General features: G+C 48.6%; 7 protein-coding genes across 7 annotated transcripts; 4 read left to right on the top strand and 3 right to left on the bottom strand.

Annotated features, from left to right (window-relative positions):
• Positions 1–829: 829 nt before the first annotated feature.
• EDB91DRAFT_1060922 (cyclophilin-like domain-containing protein) lies at positions 830–1,643 on the top strand (the record flags this gene model as incomplete). The annotated part of the gene is made up of 5 exons (XM_041314390.1): positions 830–882; positions 988–1,159; positions 1,219–1,294; positions 1,351–1,430; positions 1,479–1,643. The coding sequence occupies 5 exons, from the start codon at positions 830–832 to the stop codon at positions 1,641–1,643; spliced, it is 546 nt and encodes a 181-aa protein (XP_041171930.1).
• Positions 1,644–1,647: 4 nt separating this feature from the next.
• Positions 1,648–4,167, top strand: EDB91DRAFT_885649 (uncharacterized protein). Its single transcript, XM_041328715.1, has 6 exons — positions 1,648–3,321; positions 3,381–3,418; positions 3,478–3,485; positions 3,542–3,778; positions 3,862–3,991; positions 4,046–4,167. The coding sequence occupies exons 1-6, from the start codon at positions 1,829–1,831 to the stop codon at positions 4,072–4,074; spliced, it is 1,935 nt and encodes a 644-aa protein (XP_041171929.1). The 5' UTR covers positions 1,648–1,828; the 3' UTR covers positions 4,075–4,167.
• Positions 4,168–6,681: 2,514 nt separating this feature from the next.
• Positions 6,682–7,454, bottom strand: EDB91DRAFT_1253723 (uncharacterized protein; the record flags this gene model as incomplete). Its single annotated transcript, XM_041323698.1, has 2 exons — positions 6,682–7,203; positions 7,260–7,454. The coding sequence occupies 2 exons, from the start codon at positions 7,452–7,454 to the stop codon at positions 6,682–6,684; spliced, it is 717 nt and encodes a 238-aa protein (XP_041171928.1).
• A 611-nt stretch (positions 7,455–8,065) lies between these two features.
• EDB91DRAFT_1330810 (OPT oligopeptide transporter) lies at positions 8,066–11,295 on the bottom strand. Its single transcript, XM_041325367.1, has 12 exons — positions 11,004–11,295; positions 10,865–10,942; positions 10,712–10,804; positions 10,426–10,664; positions 10,319–10,373; positions 10,180–10,269; positions 9,189–10,129; positions 9,108–9,137; positions 8,891–9,082; positions 8,688–8,833; positions 8,499–8,635; positions 8,066–8,448 (listed from the first exon to the last, which is right to left on the bottom strand). Exons 1-12 carry the CDS (start codon positions 11,071–11,073, stop codon positions 8,240–8,242), a joined length of 2,280 nt encoding a protein of 759 aa, XP_041171927.1. The 5' UTR covers positions 11,074–11,295; the 3' UTR covers positions 8,066–8,239.
• Positions 11,296–12,966: 1,671 nt separating this feature from the next.
• Positions 12,967–14,239, top strand: EDB91DRAFT_1253721 (uncharacterized protein; the record flags this gene model as incomplete). Its single annotated transcript, XM_041323697.1, has 2 exons — positions 12,967–13,920; positions 13,973–14,239. The coding sequence occupies 2 exons, from the start codon at positions 12,967–12,969 to the stop codon at positions 14,237–14,239; spliced, it is 1,221 nt and encodes a 406-aa protein (XP_041171926.1).
• On the bottom strand, positions 14,150–19,117 carry EDB91DRAFT_1315503 (allophanate hydrolase subunit 2-domain-containing protein; the record flags this gene model as incomplete). The annotated part of the gene is made up of 20 exons (XM_041325166.1): positions 14,150–14,585; positions 14,635–14,711; positions 14,773–14,888; positions 14,953–14,991; positions 15,048–15,086; positions 15,145–15,303; positions 15,359–15,421; positions 15,468–15,515; positions 15,565–15,852; positions 15,901–16,047; positions 16,104–16,350; positions 16,398–16,831; positions 16,884–17,310; positions 17,366–17,598; positions 17,651–17,929; positions 17,983–18,053; positions 18,104–18,169; positions 18,218–18,335; positions 18,387–18,455; positions 18,506–19,117. The coding sequence occupies 20 exons, from the start codon at positions 19,115–19,117 to the stop codon at positions 14,341–14,343; spliced, it is 3,777 nt and encodes a 1,258-aa protein (XP_041171925.1). The 3' UTR covers positions 14,150–14,340.
• A 1,299-nt stretch (positions 19,118–20,416) lies between these two features.
• EDB91DRAFT_1339365 (uncharacterized protein) lies at positions 20,417–21,438 on the top strand (the record flags this gene model as incomplete). The annotated part of the gene is made up of 7 exons (XM_041325665.1): positions 20,417–20,788; positions 20,837–20,917; positions 20,969–21,010; positions 21,063–21,119; positions 21,173–21,224; positions 21,286–21,335; positions 21,385–21,438. Coding segments are annotated over exons 1-7 (342 nt in total), but the record flags the coding sequence as incomplete, so codon positions are not given.
• Between the last annotated feature and the right edge of the window lie 103 nt (positions 21,439–21,541).

Genomic DNA, 21,541 nt, shown 5'->3' with positions numbered 1-21,541 from the left:
CGAATAGGAGCAGTTCCCCGTAGGATAGGTCCATGGTCGACGCCGAACAAGAACATGAATCTACCATGCCAGGGGAGCAGACGCCGTAAAATCTCTTGTGCACCCTCAGCATCATGTCATGTGAATTTTCAACGGTATGAGCAGACACTAGCAGCCTCCACATCCTTCGTTCTTGCCACGACTCCACTCTGTCTCGAGATCGAGAACCACTTTCGAGGACAAATAAGCATCGGAGCGCTCATCCACAAGATCCTCCGCAAGGTTGGACACATGACATCGCAGTGAAAGGAGACGTCAACGAAGGGTGCCACATACATAAAGGTGCAACCGCCATCGGCGGTGACTCATCGCGAACAACTTTCAACCGCGCGATAAAGAAATGTACCCCCGACCCATTGGAATTCATGTTGGCAGCTGTTTCGCAAAAACGAACACACCAACCGACCGCGTAATATCATACGGCTCCAACTTCTTGTCAAGTACTTACATCGAATGATTTTTTCTTTCTTCAAAAATAAACAGCTCTAATTCCCGGTGCATAATATCAATTGGGCAGCTGCAACGCCGTGCTAGATCCAGCGTAGTCTCCCCTAGACTGTGTTAGTCTCCCGTAGTCTTAAGACCTCGAAACAATGAAGACAGTCGTTCTATCTTTTCAAGACGGCGCTTTTATTTATTTTTATTTCTATTCTCAATTTGGTAAGGTTGGTTCGCGTTGGTGGCGGGGTGGCAGTGCAAGAGGATGGGTTTGCAGAAAACGCTTGTTTTGACAGGTGCAGGTGTCTTCGTAGTTGTCGCTGGTGCATCGTATCTATCTGACCAACCCATGATGAATTCATTCCTTCGCCGTTTCACGACCTCCGCGTCGACCGCAAAGCCTCTGTGAGTAGTTTCTTCGTAGTTGTTCAATTCGCTCACAAAAAATTTGGGCTGCTAGGTCTTCGCGCGTATTCGTAAGTTCCAACGGATTTTATTTGCTGTCACTAGAATTAAGTCTTTGCAGTTCGACATTGCCATAGACAACAAGCCGTCCGGGCGCATAACATTTAAACTATACGACGACATCGTCCCCAAGACCGCGAAGAATTTCAGGGAACTTGCTACGGGCCAACACGGGTTCGGTTATGCTGGAAGCACTTTTCACCGTGTCATCCCCACTGTAAATCATATTTTTCCTCTTCGACGATTTTCATACCTAACAGATGTGGTTTTTTTTAGTTCATGCTTCAAGGGGGTGATTTCACGCGACACGACGGCACTGGCGGCAAGTCGATATACGGGGAGAAGTTCGCAGGTTGGTTCTTTTGAAATTCGGGTTTCTTGTTGTATGACTGATGATTTGATATACAGATGAGAATTTCAAGCTGAAGCACGAGAAACCTGGACTACTGTCCATGGCGAACGCTGGCCCGAACACTAACGGTTCTCAAGTGCGTGATTATTGTCGAATTTATATTAAATACTGATGGGCTTCGTAGTTCTTCATCACTACTGTGGTCACATCATGGTTGGATGGCAAGCACGTTGTTTTCGGTGAAGTAGATGAAGGGATGGAGGTGGTCAGGACCATTGAAGCTCAGGGCACGAGGAGTGGGCGGACCAACGTCAAAGTCTCTATAACGGCTTCAGGTACTGTAGAGTGAGGAACGTTTGCTCAACACCTTTGCCACGCTTTCGATATCTTACACCACATTCTTGCATTGAATCCACGTTAGACTCCGTTGCTTACCGATACTAAAGTATCACGCACGCCGTCCGTGAGAAGCGACTGAATGACATAGTATAATTACTAGCTGTCGAGCTTGTCTTATCTACTGACGATCCAGACATGGTTTCCACCATTACTGACCTTCCAGCAGAACTCATCGAAGCTGTGCTCATTGTGTCCGCAGCCTCCGGCGACACAAGTTCAATAGCAGCGCTCTCCCAGACGAGCAAGTTATTCTTCGACATAATCTACCGCTGCCCAGACCAACACCTCTGGCGCGAGATCTTCCTTACCACCTTTGATGACCCCAGACCAGCTTTGAGCAATCTCAGCACCATATCAGGTGGTCACCCCAACTTTGACGCCCATAAGTTTGACTGGACACAGGAGTACACAGACCGTATTAGCGCAGCAAGGTATATCAGACATCCTCCACCTCCAGTGCCAGCGACGGCCCCAGTATGTTCGCAGCGGGAGGTCTCCAACGTATCTGTTGTGAAAGCACTACTCTCAGCTATCACCACATCCACCCCCATCCGATCCACCCCACCCGTCTCTCTCACCATCCTAACCGACGTCCCCGAGTCCAATTCCCCCTTCGCACCCATGATCAACTCTCCCCCATTCCCACCCCTGCTTCTCCTACTTACTGCCAACTACAGTTCCATGCTCGAGAGCGTCAATGCGAAATGGCTTCAGGAGCTATTAGAAATCGGCCTCCCACCAGAGCTCACGCGCACGCTACTGGCACGGCTACCTATAGATGTCCAGGGTCATGCGCCGTACCAACCTGCTCTAACCTCTGCATCGCACTGGGACGGGTCAGAGGTCGCCCACTTATTCCACAAACTCGTGTGCTGCACCGGCTTTATACCTATTTCCGCACCAGCACTCGATCTCCTAGACCTACTCACTCCTGGATTATCCTCAGAACCAGATCTTGCAACCGTTCCCGGAGCCTGGCCAGCTGCTCAATTAGCATCCCCGTTGGCTTCATCAGACTCACCCACTCCTGACGAGGACGAGACACGCTCTCTACCTCCCCTGCCAATCCCACGACCGCCATCGTCGTTATACACCGCCGAAGAACAGTCTGCTGACGCTCGTACCCTCGCCCGCAGACGCGTCTATGACATGCGCTACCTCAACCCCGCACGCATGTGGGGCCCCTTCCAAACTGTCCAGCGCGACACCGATGACTCCTCAAACCAACCTGAAAGTTCTGACGAGGAAGAGGACAGGTACGATGACGATGATGACGACGACGAATTTGGGATGCTGCGCGAGTCCAGCCGTAGGCTTAATCTGAGCCCGCCAATCGAGCCGTACGAGCTCGTACCTGATTATGTGTGGCTCGCGTCTGCGCGTATGGTGGTGGAAGCGAATTTGAGGGAGGTGTTTAGGCGGGAGCCGGAGCCGAATGCACTTTCGATGGGTGATATTTTACCGTATATGCGAAAGATGCATACGACGTGTGTGGGTGGGTCGCCTGGGTATTGGAACGCGTGGGTAGATCGGCCTGGGAAGGGGGAGGAGGGGTCTCAGGACAATGGGAAGAGTAAGCAAGGTGAAGTTGAGGGATGGGATTGGGCAGGGGTTAGTGGTATTTGGAAGTGGGTTTCGAACCATGCATTCTTCGAAAAGTTTGATTTGATTTTGTTGATATGTGCAGACGGTGTATTTGCTGGCTGGATTATCGAGAACTCCTGGGTAAGCACGCTTGGTTTGCCTCACTCCTCCATACTAAATGCGGTATATATCCTTCGCAGTACACAACGTGAGCCGCATCATTAGACAAAACCCTACCCTCTAATCCATCGCTACATACTACAGCTCGAACCTCAAAGGTTCCTCGAATACGGCATGCAAGAAGCCTGCCGAATTATGCCACTTGCCATCCGTATAACTGGCTATTCCGAATCCCCCATCGTACCAGGCAGCACCGCCCGGCCCCTCCCCACCATCCACGTCGAGGGCGAGTCCATAGGGTCTGACCGCAGTCTAGACGACCTGCGCAAAGTCACCGGTACGGTGAGCATGATCGGCGACGGAGCCATCCGATGGTCGCTGGTGAGTGCTTTCGTTTTGCTCTGCCACCCGCGTGGTTTGGGGTTCCTTGCGTACGTATTTCTGATGCGAATTCGGATTCAAAGGTGTCCTCGGCGGCGGGTTCTAGCAAGCCTGAGTGGTCGTCGGAGGCTGTGCAAATTGGGGGGCCGGGTGCAGCGGTGGGATTTTTGGGATTGTGGACGGGGGCGCGGCATGAGAGACCAGACCCGCTTGGTGAGTGCTGGTGCTTTGTTAGGCGTTGGTGCGGCTTATGGTCGACACGCGTAGGTCCGTTTTGGGGTTGGAAGGTTGTGTGAAGTGGACCTGTGGTATGCGAATCTGCGGGGAAAGTGTTTTAGCTTTGGGATGGCTCCAGCTATTTGGTCCAATGTGATGAAGGTAACCTCTGTATCACTTTAATCAGACAACATTTGCGTGGCTAGGTGTTGGGGTGGCGAGATCGTGCACCCCGGGCTTGAAGGGCGCGCGTGTTGTGCGGACAATGATTCACTTAATGGACTTCAGCATAACGCCGGTACTTACGATAGTGAATGTCAGATTTGTTTGGCAGTGCGTTAATTATACTATCATTCCGGGTAATCTGCAACTTTTTCAGCAAATCTTTTGTAGCTCGTCAACCACTTCATTTTATCTTCCACGAATTTAGAGAGTTGTAGATTCGTACCACCTCTATATAGATCTGATTTTTGCTCATTTTTAGGACGTTGTGGTGTGGTGTCGGATGAAAGCCGAGAAAATTCAGGGTCTGACTGCTAATCTGCAAAATATGGTCACGTCGTGTCACGCCTCGGCGCAGCACCGGCACCGTCAACTTTGACTCTCCGCAGCTCTCGATCTGTTGGCGTTGAGTCGTCGAACTTGAAGTTGTTGAAGTTGTGCAAAGCTCTGAAAGTACTGAATACAGCAATATATTATTATTAAGTATCGCGATTCATGTAGTTATTGTGATTGTACTGGTGATATGGTCCTGAATAGAGCTGACGGCCTGCGACATCATATATCTGTGCCTCACCACCAACTCGAACATCTGCTCTACCAGCCGGCGCAAAGTGAGGAATATGTGGAGGCTGAAGCTGAGGTGCGGAATGGTGCATGGGACAATATGGGGGTGCATACCCGGGTGGGGGAAGATCCATGCGCACCATCGAGGGTTGACTCGGAGGGATAGGCTGTGGCTGATAGCCACCAAATGGTTTGTGCATTGAATTTTGACGAATCATGTCTTGCTTCGGCTTTCTTCTGACGGATAGTACGCCTGTGGTTTGGTGCCATTGTAACAAGGATGCGAGAATGATGCAAGAGGAGACGACACAACACAATGCAAGACTTGGTGTGGAGAGTGCAGATGCCGTGCACTAGCCGAGTGTGCCGTAGAGGAGATTGAATTTCTTACACTCTCTCCTATCTGCTGTCACGTTTTCATACATGTCGTCAATTCTTCCTCTATAGCATCTTAAAACAACAGAATGACCTTTATCGAAATTGTGTTCTGGAATCCTGACGAGGTGATTGTCATGCTCCAGGTATAACTTTGTGAATATATCTGTAGGATCTATGGGATCTGGATGATTTATGTTCCTGCATGGTTACAAATTACCACTATTTCATCTCTCGCAGCTCCAACACTCAAGAAATTTTCATTCTACTTGGACAATACATCATCTATAAGTAGTCTACATATGCCTGAATTTTTTGAAGTGAGTCGAGCAGCGCGTTGAGGTGTTTTGAACATTTTGCATATTACATGCTAGTTGCAGATTACCCGGAATGATAGTATCTGGAAGGCTACGCTGGAGCAGGACACGTAATGATAACGTTGTTGCAGCCTTTACATTGTACAAGCCCACCCCCTGGGCACCTGATGAGCCAAGAGCTCAATGCACCTATACTTCCCACGATAGTAAAGGAAAGAAGTTCTACATATGACGATATCTACGGCGCATCAGTTCACTGATGCGCCCGCCCACCTGCTGATCACCGCACAAGCCAAGCTGGTTCCATTCTCGCAGGCAAGACCCATTTGGCGGACATTCTTGCTCGTCCGTCCATGGAATCGTAATCTCCTGGAGCTACCTGACTATGTAAGCAATATGAGCTTGGATGCTTTGTCCTTGTTCGGGTAGGAGTCGCCTCGCTGGTCTGGTGATTCGGAATCTCGCTCACGAGCATTGCGGTTGATCGTTCGCCTCGGACAGCCTTTCGGCGCAATTTTGCTGGCACGGCAACGCGGTGAAGAGCACAAGAGAATCGCGTCTTTCTATTCCCAATATCATGGACGTCAGGAGACCAGAGATATGGTAGATATAAGAACAGAGATCTCTATTTCCATTTGTACCCCGCTATCTGTATCAACTGATACCCCTTCGCACGTCCATATTGTATGACAGCTCGGGGCAAGAAGGTTCATCATATCACATGCTTACGGCCCCCACCCCCACAAATGAATTTCAACGCAAGAATCACTGCGGAAACGAGTTTTTTACACCAACCGTAATCCGAGGGAGACAATGTGTATAACACGACTGTAAACGTACCTAGCTCGTAATCAGACGTAAATCCGACATGTCGCAAATTTTGCTCGCTCGGTCTGAAGCAACAGATGTAAACAGACGCTTTTCCAACTTCACCAACACACTTTTTCGGACCTCCGTTTATTCTCTTCAGATACCTGCTATTCCACCACTATCCAGCCCAGTAAATTCAACTTCTCGATGTCTGCTTAGGGTAGACTTGAAGCAAGGTGAGTTTTTCGAAAATTTCGCTAAGTCCGTAACTCGAGCGCTATGTCAAATACTATCAGGCTCGAGTTGCCAGCTCATGTACAAGCTTTTACTTTTACCTTCGAAACGATGCGTCCGGGACCCACGGTGAGTACTAAGTGTATTTCTACGAGGCCACTACCATTAATCATTCTTTTGTAGAACGAGCTCCTTATCGGTGTGCTGTGCGTGTTCGGTCAGTCGTTTGACCTCTGTGACAAGATATGCAACGGTCTCATTCAAATTTGGCGACTGCTCAAGTGCCCCATTTCGCCTATTCACGTTCTGGTTCACGTGCGGAAGGTGAGTGGCAGGCTGTCGACCCATTGAATATAGCATCATAGCTTGATACTCCTCGCTTCCAGGAACAACAGATGGTGCCCGCGAAGATGCCTCACTACCCGAGTCTCCTGCGAAATGACGGTATGGTGTTTTGCCTCGAGAGGATGTACTATTTGAGCTGAAATTCTGTGGCACGCTACCAGCTCGCATGGACTGGACGGGTGTCTGGTGTGCACCGAAAAAAGGATACGGGGATGGCTGACGCATATCGGGTGAGTGCTGCGGACTGGTGGAACGAAGCCTGTTGTTTAAATGATCTTGGTACATAGGTCCCCCAGCGAATGCGCCGCTGGTGTTGTGGTCACCGTGCTGTCCATTGCCTGACTGAATCGCATCCAGTAAGTCGCTTGACTTTTAGTGGGCGATCTACAAGCTCTTACCATCTCAAATCGAGGTACATTACCACTGAAGTATGGATCGTGTTGAGGCGGCTGATACGACACTTTCCCGGCGACCTGGGGTATATTATATTGAGGATATGCTTCTCCTGCCCCTACCAGTGCTGGCTGCTGAGAATCAGGAGCGGGAGCACCACTCGGGCGTCTCTGAGTCTGTTGGCCTTGGAACCCATACATTCTGGCGTGCAAGGTGGTGGGGGATATCAAGGACCGGGGAGCATATGTGGGGACCTAGCAGGACGAGTTCTTTGATACGGCACATGTCTATTCAGAATAGAAGCGGATCCGTTTATGCATAAATCCAGACATAAAGTAGACGTGCGGATCCTTATAACCTGGTCTGATACCGAGTTGGTTTAGATACTAAGGCAACAAACCCTATCCCTGCAAATCCCTAATATTCAGAGTCGGTTTTAGTTCTCAAACGAGTACCTTTTTCGATCTAGACGGGTAGGAATATGCTTGTTTGGCATTGTCCGTTTACATTCCGTTTACAGCCTCTAAACATACATAATTCCGATCCGTTCTAAATCTCGTTTCCGCAGTGAATGGAAACGGTATTCCACCCGTGATCGATTGATCGATTACCGGTTTACCTCGCGCCTCCGCTGACCGAGATCGGTCTTCGGCTTGTTTACGAATTGCTAGGCTACAGATTTGGGACTGTGCTCAGCAAGTATTACTATTAGATCCCTCTCGCGCTTGAGCCGTGCCGGAGAAAGTGTTCAGTCTTTACAGAAAATTGATCCAGTGGGGTTCCTGCTGAACCATGAAAGCAGGGTCATAGCTTATCGCAGAATGTGCATGATATTTTGATTTAGTACGTAGCACGAAGTGGCATGAAGGTAGCGCAGGATGTAGAAAGCGAATTCGTGCAGCTGGGGGTGAATCGCATACACAAGCACAAAAAAGAAGAAATACATTATTCGTACGTATGTACTGTCGAATATACAACTACAACCCTAATTTCCCCAAGACGACGGCCCAAAGGTGCCATTGATAGTGTAGTACGATTCGCCCCGCCCATCCGCCGTATTCAAGAACACAGTGTTGCCCCACCATGTTAAAACGTTATTTTCGCCGATCGTGCCGTTCGCCGGGTATTGCAGGCAGAAGAATATCAATACAATAGATACTGCGAGTCCAGAGTCAAGTCCAGCGGCCAAGACATCTGCGGGGCGTCAGTAAGATATACAGAAGCGGAAGGGAAAAGATGCGTACAGTTGTACTTTGTCCACCATGAGAAATGACGGCGTCGGATAACATACTGGAAGACGAAACCGACGATTGCCCAAGGGATGTAGTTGACGGCGGTCGCTGGTGGGATAGCGCCTGTTCCAGTGAAGATGACGGGGAAGCTACGGGCTCATGTTCAGTGTTCGAGTGCAAGCAAGGCGGATGGATACATACTTGATGTAACGAATCAAGCTGTTCGGCCACTTGAGGGAGATAGCCCAAGCAGCGAGGGGGCAAAGCGCGCCGATGAGGAAGAACCAGAGGAGGCCACCGTACATCTGACCGGGGGAGAACTGACGCTGAGGACCAATGACACCCCACTACCAGACCATCCTTGAATGAACAAAAAATACAGCAAGGGTAAGACTGCAACTTACGATGATCGATGCAGTACCGAATACTTGAGTGTTTGGGCAGATGAAACCATCTGGTTGTTTCGTGCTACAAATGTCCACGATGTTGGTGAACATCCAAGCTTGTACACCAAGCTGCACAGTTCCCGCGACAGCAGCTGCGCTGACTTGTGCGGCGAACATTGTGCGGGGAGGAATTTTCATGTAGTGGCCGAGCTTGAAGTCTGAGGCGAACTGCAACTGCTTGAGCCATGGTAATATAACCCCAGGTCTGCGCAAACGCGTTAACAACTGCACCAGGAGATATAAGAACTCTATCTACCTTGAACAACATCATCGCCAAGGGTCGTCCAGGGATAGCATAGCCAACAACCAGCTCCGTGATAACATTCAGACCGACTTGTTGATTCGTGATAGCTTGAATCATGCCAATGGGGATGATGTAGAAGAAAGCGATGATAAGTGCGAGAACGAAGCCCCACACTGGGAACTGTGTAGGCCAAACTTCAATGACAATGATGCCGAAGACGAACATGGCCACGAAGACGATAAGGTACCACCACTCGGGAACCTGGCGGTACCTGGCCATGAGACGTGCGTGGATGTCCGGCTGTTCGTCGATCGAGCGACGCGACTGTGCCCAGATCTGTTTGCGGAAGAAGAGGAAGGCATGCATAATGGTAGCGGTGATGGATGCAAAGGATAAACCGTAAGACACTGCGAAAGTTGTCGACAGGAAGAGAGGGCTGTATGCTTCATATGCAGTAACATTGAGCGTGCCATCGGTGCCAAGAATGGCAGTGACGTTGTAGCCGGCACCCGTATTATCGTACGAGGTGCGAGACATGATGGGCAGGAATTTGGAATACCAGGTATTGGTGTAGTAAAGGATCGGGGTAAGAATCCAGTAAAAGGTCACAAAGCCAACGAGAACGTTAGCCTCACTCCACCATGGCGTCGCGAGAGGGTTGACAACGTAGGTAATTTGGGCCCAGTCGAACGTGATCGTGCTCATGCCAAGGCCGCTTTCGTAGCCGAAGAGTTGGTTGACGACGACATTGTCTGGAGCGATCCAGCATACCCAAGAGAAGTAGCTAAGGGCCTGGAACAAATAACCTGGGACAAAGTACCAGGCACATCCCGTACAGAAGACATAAAGGAAGAAACGCTCTCGGGAGATACCACCACGCTTGCCAATACCAGCATATGTTTGCGCATGGAGTGTGTTAAATAAGGCGCACGTGACCAAGTTGGTGGGCCAGACTGGTCAAGTGTTGAATGTCTCGAAACATGTGGACAAGACAGGGACTCACTCATGGAGGGAGGAAGAACCAAAAACCGACGCATAATGCCACCCAGTGAGAAGCCAATCAGCTGGGTAGACATAACCAACATCCATTGATCTATACAGATATTAGACCTAGTAACAGATCGTTCAGAGGAGACACTCACAGCTGAAGTTAAAAGTTTGATTATAGAAGACTCTCTGTACGGCAATGATATCGGTCTGGCAAATAGCATTAATTGTGATCGTAAAGACCCCGGACAGCCGCACTTACCGCATACGCCGATTGCCATCCGACAGTAGCCATAATCGTGATTAAAACATGCTCCTTGATCGTGAAAGGCCCGGGGTTTAAGCGGGCGCCGAAGACTGAGATATTAGGTACGACAGCGGCCCAAAGACGACCCATAGGAAATGATAGAAGTTGGGCGACAATACCGGTGATGTTGACGGAGGGATATCGGAAAAAGAAGAACTGGTTCAAACCGGGAATGATAATCACCCAGAAAAAACCTGGCTTCCGGTCAGCCAGATAATAATAGCGTAATTTCTTCACTGACCCATAATCCATGCGCGGAGAGTGTTGCAGGGCATGGACATATCGTCAGTATTGGATACAGCCGATCGTACTTCAGGATAAGGCGAGTCATCCTCTGCGAGGGTCAGGAGGGTCTGTTCAGAGCGAGAATTAACGCTTCATATGAGGGGCTAACCTAGAACACCAGTTATAGCTTCGTCCTTGTTGATGTTTGGGTCATCAAAATCGGCGAGGGGTAGAGCATCGACTGCAACTAAAGGTACAGGTAAGAATAACTATTGAATGTTAGTAAAGTCAAGGGGAAATGAACGTACGGGCTGCCTTCTCAGCGTCGATCTTTTCGTCTGAGCCAGTGCTGCTCGAGTGCTCAGCGTAAGCTGACATGGTGGTCACTGGTCAGGAAGGAGGGATGGATAAAAAATAACCATGCTAGTGGCCCCGGCTTTTGTACGGTTCTTGTAAGTATGTAAGTACAAAGAAAGATAGTAATACGCGGGGGGAAGCATATGGTTCATGACCGTTGTTGCGCTAAGTGCTCTGTCAAATTACCTGTCTACAATGCCGGTAATTTCCCATAAATGTCAATCGGTCAAAGCTCGCGGCCGGCGAAATTCTTGGATCCATGTGGGTCCGGATCTAGATCTCCTCTGATCCGGGCCATGTTCCTCAAAAACGTAACGCAATTCTCCGTTCGGTTGTCGGGGTCTATATGCCATGTTGATAAGGTCACTCCACTTCCAGACCCACTCATACTCAAACAGTACTCCCAGTGCCGCACTCGTCACTCATGAGATCATGGTAATCAACAGTGACGGGGAGATGGTCTATCCCTTGGTCCTCTTTCATGTCTAAATGTATCTACTACTCTTCGGCACTTTGATATTAACATATTTATAAAGAATACATTGATTCGTCGATAATACCGTGAACAGCGTGGGTGTGCTTGCATGTTCCTGGTCAATGATGTGCCTAGCACCATTCTGCATCGTGATCAAAGGCCATCAACGCATTTTTAGGTCAGAATAGACATCCTCGCAGACTTTTTCTGACGAGTCAATCAGCAACTCACGTGCAAGCTGATTCCTTGTGTTTTTCAGACCCACACTAGCCGTCGTCATTCTTATCTCCCATTCAAACCATCAAACTACGCGGCTTCATGGGGGTAACTGTCACTTCGCTCCAACAGGAATGAAAAAGTATATGCTCAGCAGTCAAACACGATCAAACTTACCAAAGTGTCTTAGATGCTTTTTGATAACCTGGCAGATCAACAAATTTCTACTTGCGACTCCCATCGTGCAAGCCTTGTAATAGATGGGCCCGAGAATTCCGCGCATATAATCCGCCGCCTAGCTAGGGCTCCGTTCAGCAATTGTTCAATACATCAAATCAAGGCAGGAAGTTGAACTTTGCAAGGAATAAGGTTCGTAATGTCAAGTTCGAGACTTAATTACTATCCCAGACTGTCCCGCGGGCAATTCCCTACTTTATCACCCGTGCCTAGCAACACCGCCAGCTCGTCTCTACCGTTCTTGAAGGGGCCATGCTGCCGAAAGGTCCTCGAAAGTTGCTGTAGATCTCTCAGCCGGTAAGTAGTGTCCGTCTGAAAAATAATGTCGTTTGGAGGAACCAAGTCCGTCTCGTTAACTGAGCAGTAACCAGGAGTCAGACAGACCCATAGATATGCCGAACGTCACGGAGAAGCCTGGAATAGAGCCGATGCTTCAGGCAGTAGAGACTGGACAGTACCTGTTGTGAATATGGAATGTTCAGTCTCTGTAGCATGCCTCTGGCACCGAGAGAAAGATTGCAGTGGCAACACGGGGAAGTTGGGAACACAGGCAATTCCGAACGGGACAAATTCCCAATTCTGCTGCAGATAAATGATTTACCATGACAAGTGAATTTGATGAGCATTGACCGCCGAAGGACGTACTGAGACCTGAATATGGGGCTTCTAAGTGATAGCGGCCTGCACACGGCGAATTTCAGATTGGAGATATCCACGGCAATTAGGTAGAGGTAGACCGTAGACGTCCAATGATTACAGCCCAAGGCCTTTCCGACAGTCGGATATACGTCAATTTTTTTGGCTGGTGCAAGTTGGACGAAGCAGCAAGTACCCAATTGGGAGCTCCTGAGGTCCTTGTTTACAAATCTTTGCACCTATGTAACTTTGTTCAACACCTCGGTTCCGAACAACAGTACTACACTTGAGACAGACTGCATCGCTATCAACTTTACAAATATCATGGATTTCTCCTGGTCCAGTGAGTTATGGGTCTATTCACGAAACATTCTCAACTTGTGACCGTGACACTTGCGTATTCCCCAGCTCCTCTTCGCCGGAGTGGTCAGACTAGCTTGATCCTTATCCCAACCGAAATATATCTTGCGATTTTTGAATACATAACGCCAACCGGCCAGCCTCTGACAGAGGAGCACGTTAAAACATTCTCAGCCCTCGCACTCGTGTGCCGTTTTTTCTGCTCCATCGCGTTGCCGCGTGTCTTCGAGCACGTCGCATTTTCGGGGAATACAAATGACAAGAGGGCGCAGGCTTCGCGCAAGACAGTCTGGGCCAAGCAGATCATAGCAGATACTGAGCCGGCCAAGTCCGTCGCATCATACGTCAAGGAGTGTACCTTCGTTTCTTGGGATCTCCGCCAGGAGGTACAGTGGGTCCTCATTCCGTTCGCGAAGCTGTATTGCCAAGCAATGGCACGCATGCCGAACATTCGAAAAGTGGTATTTTACATGTCGTTTGTGAACAAACATCATTGGGAAGCGATGGCGGAATTAAAGCAGCTCGAAGTCCTCGAGTTCCGCTTTTGCTCCTTCGTAGAGGATCCACCCGATCAAGAACTCAGCGCCCGCACCGTGATATTGCTTAGTGCAGACGCTGTGACCACCTCCACGCTTCGGCCAATCGCAACTTCCGCCCTGCGCACGCTCGAGACAGATAATGTGGAAACTGCCCTGAAGCTCGTAACCTTTCATCGGATTGCCATTGAAAATTTGGTTTTCCATAACCGGGTTTACAATATGGAACCACTCCTTGATGTGTTTCAGCATCTGCCTAGCCTCGAGAGCGTAACCTTTGGGCTCACAAAACAAGCAGCGGCTTCACCACTCATCAGCGCGCTTTCTCTGAAAAAGCTCTTCACCCGCTTGCGTTCGCTCACTGTGAAAGGAGCTGGTTTTATAATGTCACGGCAGGACATGGAGATGGTACGTGCTACGTCGCCTGTACTGCTACCTCCCCAACTCATGATCATGACAGCTAGTATCCGCTCTCTGTGATGGACCTGGTATCCTTCCTAGCTTGGAGGAGCTTAATTTTTTGTTCTTCACGGAGGGTGGAGCTCATGGATCGATAGCAACACTCGACGTTGTCTCTGACCGGTTGAACGGGACAATAATTCCGGCGTTTCCGAATCTAAGATGCATTCGTGCTCTTGGTGGTTTCATCTCTTTGGAAGAGGGCGACTGGAAAATCCACTACTTAGAAGAACCTGAGATTATATGGGAGAGCCTTGGGAGGTGGTAGTCTCAGGACCCGTTATGAAGTATAGTTGAGGGTAATGCATTTGCATTACTGGAAACTCTTGAATCTTTATGCGCAGTCCAATGACACGAGCCTACGCTTCGCTATTCAAACCACGCCAGAACATCCCCTACTTGAACACTTGCCCCTTCCCTGATCCCTTTACCCAGGCTTTTGACTACCTTCCCAATACATTCTTCTCCTGCACAAATATTGATCTCGGTCTTCATCGCCTCGAGGATGATCAAAACATCATCGGCAGATTGTACGACGTCTCCAGGCTGGCATTTGATCTTCCAAACAGACGCTGACATGGAAGAAGTGACGCTTGTGCTCCCAGGTACAACATCTGCGGACGCCAGTTAAAGTGATTTCAACGAGTCCAAACTTTATCATACCTATGTCATCCGCCAATAGTGTGGGTGGAGCTTTCGCCGCCTTCTGCGCTTGCCATTCACGCAACAATTCGATCTCGCTAAAAACATTGCCCCCCTGGGATGAAAAGATTTTATCGTGTCATTGAAAACCTCACTCACCATGCTTCCTCCCTTGCGGTTCCTTCCGCTTGTTTTCGCTTAAACTCCGTGATCTCTTGCTGTATGCTGTCAATGAATGTCATGTATGCCGCCATGGAAAAGACAGCCGGCTCGATCTATCACCGCATTGGCATTGTCACTAATAGTTCACTCCGCAGAGGCACTGGCGATGACACTCACCTTGAATTTGTACTGTCCGGCATTGAATTCCTGTTCAATCTTCGCGATAGTCAGTTCAGAATTATCCCTCCGTGTGGACAGACACTATCACACACCTCAAGATAGCGTTTCTCGTTGACGGGTTCAAAGAGGACCTATGTATAAAGCTTTTTAGTAAAGCAGCGGGAAATGGATATCGCATTAACTACGCACCTGGTCAAAAGGCTGAAGCAACCACGGTCGATCGGAGGCAAAATCGGGCCCCTTGCCCCAGGTTTGCCACGCTGGAAGAGTGCGCCCAAATAGTTGGTATCCTCCTGGTGAGACGACAGGATAGATGGCTGCCACTGGACCAGCAATGCCGACGGCTCCCTGCGATGATTTAGCATATTACCCATTTGAATTTTTCCTATGGAACGAAACCTACACTAGGAGTATACGTCCGCGAAGGGTTCATTTTCTGCCCGACGAGACGGCATCGCGGGTCGATCTACTCCATTGTGAGCAGCAAAATCATTTTGTTGATATTGCCTTACCGGAACCAAGAAAGGACAAGCTAAATAAAAGCCGACACCGAAAACGAGCTTTATCCCGTTTAAGCACCGAAATACAATTCTCATGAAAGGCACATACCCAAGCAGAATCCGTCAGTTTTCGAAGTGCCTCATCGACGCCACCATCCAAACCATTATTACGTGCGAGATAATCGATATTGCTGGGTAGATAAACCGCGGCATTTCTAGTAGTCCTCATGTATCGTTGTAACGCATCGCGACTCCATTGATCGTCGAGTACAATCGGGAACGTGATCTTGCGCCCGGGGAACAGAAGATCTGATGCGGAATCTGGCAATGAGTGTTCTACATTTAATAGGACCGCGAGTACGTCCGCCTGTGAAATCACCGCAGGATCATAATGACACTAACAACAGCTCCAATCAGAACATCTTAACGATAAAATGAAATGCACCATTGTGGAGCGAATGCACGGGGCAAACGCCCATATGCCGTTGACGTTCCTCTTACGTACTTCCGATTCTAGAGCGTGTACGCGCGCTCGAAGAGTGAAGTCAAGATGCATATCTCCATATTCTACAAGAATTGCTGAGTCGCCAGCCTGATTGGCAGCCCCAGGCATCAGTTGTGACAGTCACCACAATGTAGCAGACATACCTGGCGAAATGTTACGGCGGGTCTCAGACTTCCTGATAGCGGCTCATTCTTGTGGAGGATTCCAGACAATTCCATACCTTCCAAAGCATCGTCGATGAAGTCCGGAGTCTGTGGTCGAGATCCGGCGACAGCGGCCTGCACAGTCTCAATCCATCTGAGCGAACTTTTTCTACAATCTTGTGCATCCTGCCACGAAATCTTGCGGAAAGTCACTGTGCTACCGGGACTCAGTTGCCCTAGCTTCCACCTATGCGAGCGATAAGCAGAGCCCAGCTGATCTGTAAAATCACCTACCTTTCTCCAATGGCAACGGTGCACAGGCAGACATACCCACCCATATCTGGACCTTCGTTCGTCAAGATAACGGGCGTATCTCCGTTCACGTTAATCGTCCCCAACGCATATCCGTTGTCTAGGATGTTGCTCGGATGAGATCCACCCTCGCCACCAGTGCTGCGGGCCCAGTCGATGCTTTGATTGCTCTCCAGCCGTATCCCCATCCTGTTACTCGATGAACTAACGGACCACTGCGTCGAGTAAAATTTCGTGTTTCCTTCAGGTGTCAAAAATTCGGCATCATCGTGTGGTCCAGCCAAGACTTGGATAACCCAATCTTGAGGATAAATCGGGATCAGGTTTTCGGGGAGCACGAATGCTACTGGTTCATCCTGCTCGGATGATGTTTCCGAACCTAAAGCAAGCTGATCACCGACTCTAAGTGATCTTCCCTAAGGGGATGGTGAGCAAAAGCCAAACTAAGTATTAGTAGACTCAGAGTACCTGATAGCCACCAAGACCCATCGACGTTGATTTAGATCCAAGATATGGTGGCACTTCAGGGAAGCCACCTCTGATTGCAAGATATACTCTGAACCCAGGACCCGGTAGGCCGCCAATATCGAGGGTCTCATTTTCGGAGATGGTGAGGCGAGCCCACATTGATACCTGCACTCCGTTGACCTTGACAGTTGCTGGCTTGCCGGTTACTGCCACAGTAGCGGAGCTGTGGAATTTCAGCTTGCATCCGGCGCCGGGGAGGGTGATGATCTCTAAAGCCTCCGTCTCCGGTGTATTGCCAGCAATTATGTTGGCTGCGCTGAATGCTCGAGAATCCATGGGACCGCTTTGCGGCATGCCTAGTCCGATACGCCTACCAGGTAGGTCTTGGATGGTCATTTCAATACCAGCTGAAAGGACGGTGAATGCTCTTTGAAAATGTTAGACATCCGTGGGTTATTTCGTGCACGTACGACTGCACGCACCTTGGAGAGAAATCAAAGTTGTCCAAAAATCGTGTTGTGGCCTTCCCTTCCTTGAAAATAGTGCTTTCGCATATTGACGCGAGGTAGGCCAGATTATTCGGCGGGCCGAAGACTTTGCAGGCTTTCAATACTTGAACCATTCTGGAAACTGCTTGTTCTCGTGTTGACCCAGTCACGATTAGTTTGCATATCAAAGGGTCAAAAAACCGAGTCACTTTCGTTCCTGTCGACACCTGCAAAGTCTATATTTGAGGATAGTGCTGGATGCAGGGGCAACGTACGTACCCAGCTGTCAACTCGAAGCCAATCCTCTTCTGGAAATTCCACGAGCTGTAGGATACCTGGACTGGGTTTGAAGCTTTCGGAGGGGTTTTCACAATAGACCCTGGCCTCGATGGCGTGGATACGAGACTCGACAAGGTTCTTGTCATAGATAGCTTGTGTCATGCTTTGAGTTGTATGATCAAGACCTCTCGCTTCCGACCGTTGTGCAATCCCTTGCGCTATCATCATTTCTACGAGGTCCAGGCCAGGATGTATAGCCTCGGTGATGGCGTGCTCAACCTGCATCATGATGAGGACATTTCCTCCCCGACGTTGACTACTACCCAACGCACCTGGATACGGGTATTCATTTCAAGGAAGAAAAACTGTCCCGACTCATCGTCCACAAGAAATTCTACGGTGCCTGACTCGCAATAAGTAAGATATGACCACCGATCCTTGTAGTTATCTAACCTGCGGATGCATATCTGATGGTTTCGCACAGCTTCACGGCTGAATCACACATATCTTTACGAAGACCTGTGAAATATCAACAGCTGCTCCACACCAACTTTCATAATCTCTTACTAGAATGACCAGCGAAGAATGGACTCGGCGTCTCTTCCACAACCTTTTGATGTCTCCTTTGAACACTACATTCTCTCTCTCCCATGTGTACCACATTGCCCAGTCCGTTACCGAACACCTATTATGCTGAAATATGGAACACGTAAATTAAACCTTCACAAATACTGACCTGTACTTCGATATGGCGTGCCGCGGGGTAGTAACGTTCAATAAAAACTCCACCGTTGCGAAACAAGGACTAGGGAATATACATTCAGCTTCAGCAAGTGCGTAAGCCATGATACTTACAGTCGCCCTTTCTTGAGCACCAATAAAGCAATTGGAAAGGTCGTTGCGATTTCGACAAACAAGGAGGCCCATTCCTCCTCCTCCAGCTGTCGCTTTCAGAATAATAGGAAAACCAATCGTATTTGCTATGTTTAACGCCTCATCGAGAGTGTTTACAAGCCCTTGAGATCCTGGAACGAGTTCCAAGCCAGCATTTGCAGCAAGGACCCGGGCTTCGTGTTTTAGACCCATGATCCGAATGACGTCCGGTTGCGGACCGAGCCAGATCATCCCAGCTGCCTCTACAGAACGAGCAAATTCCTCATTCTCCGAGAGGAACCCATATCCTGGATGAACCATAGTAACCCGATATTGCATGCATATCGAGGTGATACTAGCACTTGACAAATACAGCTTTGACTCTGATCCTAGTTCCTCTTGGTCGCTTGCACGGGTCTGCAAATGAACAGTCTCGTCTGCGATGGCAACATGAGGCGAGAGGGCGTCTGATGAGGTATAAATGGCTAATGTTGCTATCCCTAGCCGTTGAGCGGTTCGAATGATTCGAACAGCGATCTCTCCTCGATTTGCAACTAATAGCTTGTGGCTAGCATATTCGCTATTGAGTAACATGTTAGTGATGATGACGGGACGGGCTTTCTGGCGAAGGGGTCAGTACCTTTAATGTGACAACTCCAGATAGTGTATATATCAGTCACATAGAAGCCTGGCAGGAGGGCCCAAGTCTGATAAGCCTAGTACGCACTGACATCATGTGTCCAAGTTGCCCAAATATTGTTGACGGCCTCGTGACAGATTTTAATACTCAATGTAGTCTCGCGCCGGCGTGCGAGCCGCCAGCTACTATTGTCTAGACTTGCCAATTTGATGATATGGGGCGATATCGTCGAGTCGTATCAAAATGACCATTTGAATCGTAATTGTATGATCCGAGGGCGGCTTGAAGTGAATGTTGGGTGTTACAGTTATCAATGGGCATCTGTGATGCGAAATTGAAAATTTATGTACCACACCTATACAACACATGATAACAACTCTGTAATGTTTTCCCTGACAAGTAGTCTACCTCAACACTCCAGATCTGAATTTTTAGAGAAAAAAATCCAACCACTCGAGCACAACATCCAAAACAGTGAGGGATTGCAGGAAGGAGCAGGAGCAGGAGCAGGATTGGTGTCAAGGGTTATAGGCAGGATGCAGAGAGATGGCGGCATTCACGGGCACTAGGATTGGAGAAAAAGGCAGAGGATGCTGTGCACAAAGACCGGGAGCTCGACAAGTAGGACAACGAAGATATGTAATTAGGACAATAAAGACGATAATACATGAAAAAAATATTCGTGCCTTTCTCCGACACAGTTTACAGGGTCCAATCTTTACTAAATAACGTCAGTCGAATGGTAACAGGTCACACATCACTCCCTGGGGGTCAGGCATGACTAAATAACGTCACCTTGCACGACGTTACCATGTTCTCCAACAATTCATCGTTACACTGGGATTAGTAAGCGATCATTGCGATATCTTCGGAGGACGTATCGATATCTGATCGGAGAATAGAAGTTAAAATACCGCTGTGTATTTTTTTTGGCCTAGCGTTCTGCAAATGGCTGTAAGATCATAAAATTTTTGATACCATGTGAGAGGCAAGATCAATTATCCTTGTAGAGGTATTTTTTGAGGCAGTCACGCATTTTCGCAAGGTTTTGTGTGACTGCCTATGACCGATTGTAATAAAATTAATTATCACCAAAATGTGTGACCTGCCGACTTCTGTGGGGTGCCGATTGCACCGGAAGGGATGTGAATGCGGGAGATGGTGTCTCAGGGACCGATAGATAGCTTACGTACAGGCACTTGAAGTTTTTTTACAATGACTCTAATATTCAAGTTTAGGAGTCGTTACCAGAATATAACAGTTGAACAATATGCCATATGGACGGGAGAGGAACACTTTTCCAATGAGGCGCGAAAGGGCGCGAATTCCCGCTGTACCAGTGTAACCGTGATACCGGTGCTGATTTGTACACCGATAAAAGCTCAACTTGATTGTTGCCTTCTGGGCAGCTGATGAGATGAAAGAGATGAGGCTTAAGTACTTCCAACTTCGATCGATTCCAGCGCTTTCGTCGTGGCACTGCTGCCGAACAAAGTTGACGATGATGGACGGATATTTAATGTCCCAGTGTCAAGTCGACCACCCACCTTTGGCCCTCCCACACCTCGATATCAATACTGTCACATAATACTGTGGGCATCACGTAGACCATCAGGCAATGACAGGCATGCAAGGACTTGCATGGGTTGGCCTGTTATATCTGTATTATGCAGGTGCTGTTTTAGCGGCCGGTAATACGACGTGTCTTAGCGGTCAATTGGATTGGTACACAAGCGCAGTTGGTGAAACGCCTTGTAAGTCCTTACTTACATTTGAAGTGGTCACATGGCAAATTAATAAGTCAGGCATGACATATCAGCGGCTTCGACAAATATGCAACAGTGATTGTGGGTGTCTCTAAGTCTTTCTCTTGCATGCACTGACATGCTTAACAATCAGATGTGGTTGGCAATTTTGCGGCGACCACCCCTGGTGATCGTTGCAATGATCAAGTTGGTAGGCCTCTTCTTCTCGTACCGACCCACTACTCTTGCTAAACTGATGATTAGGAGATTGTTGCTGCAATTCTGTCGCATTCGCATTAAGCATGCTCTGCATGAAGTAATACACACTTTTCTTTCTTCTTTCATTGCTCGCTCATAACACTTGTATCAAAATACAGTTGCCAACTAGATGCTGATCCAAGCGGCAATGCAACTGGAATTGACGCGGGTAATATGAGTTTAATCCGTTTGAAAATGACGACTCACGTATTCTGCAGCTCCTGGAACCTATACTACTTATCTCGCGTCATGTATCCAATCACAAATCAATCGTGAGTGTTCTAAGATTGAAGGCAGCGCACCCACTCACGCGTCACTTGATATAATTTAGGCTTCCATCAACCGTCCAGCAAGCTGTGTGCAACGAAAATATCA

This window comes from Suillus paluster (genome assembly GCF_016628075.1).
Source record: "Suillus paluster strain FC165 chromosome Unknown EDB91scaffold_91, whole genome shotgun sequence".
NCBI classification, from domain to species: domain Eukaryota; kingdom Fungi; phylum Basidiomycota; class Agaricomycetes; order Boletales; family Suillaceae; genus Suillus; species Suillus paluster.
The sequence above is the reverse complement of the archived record's forward strand: the minus strand, read 5'-3'. Positions and strand labels throughout refer to the sequence as shown.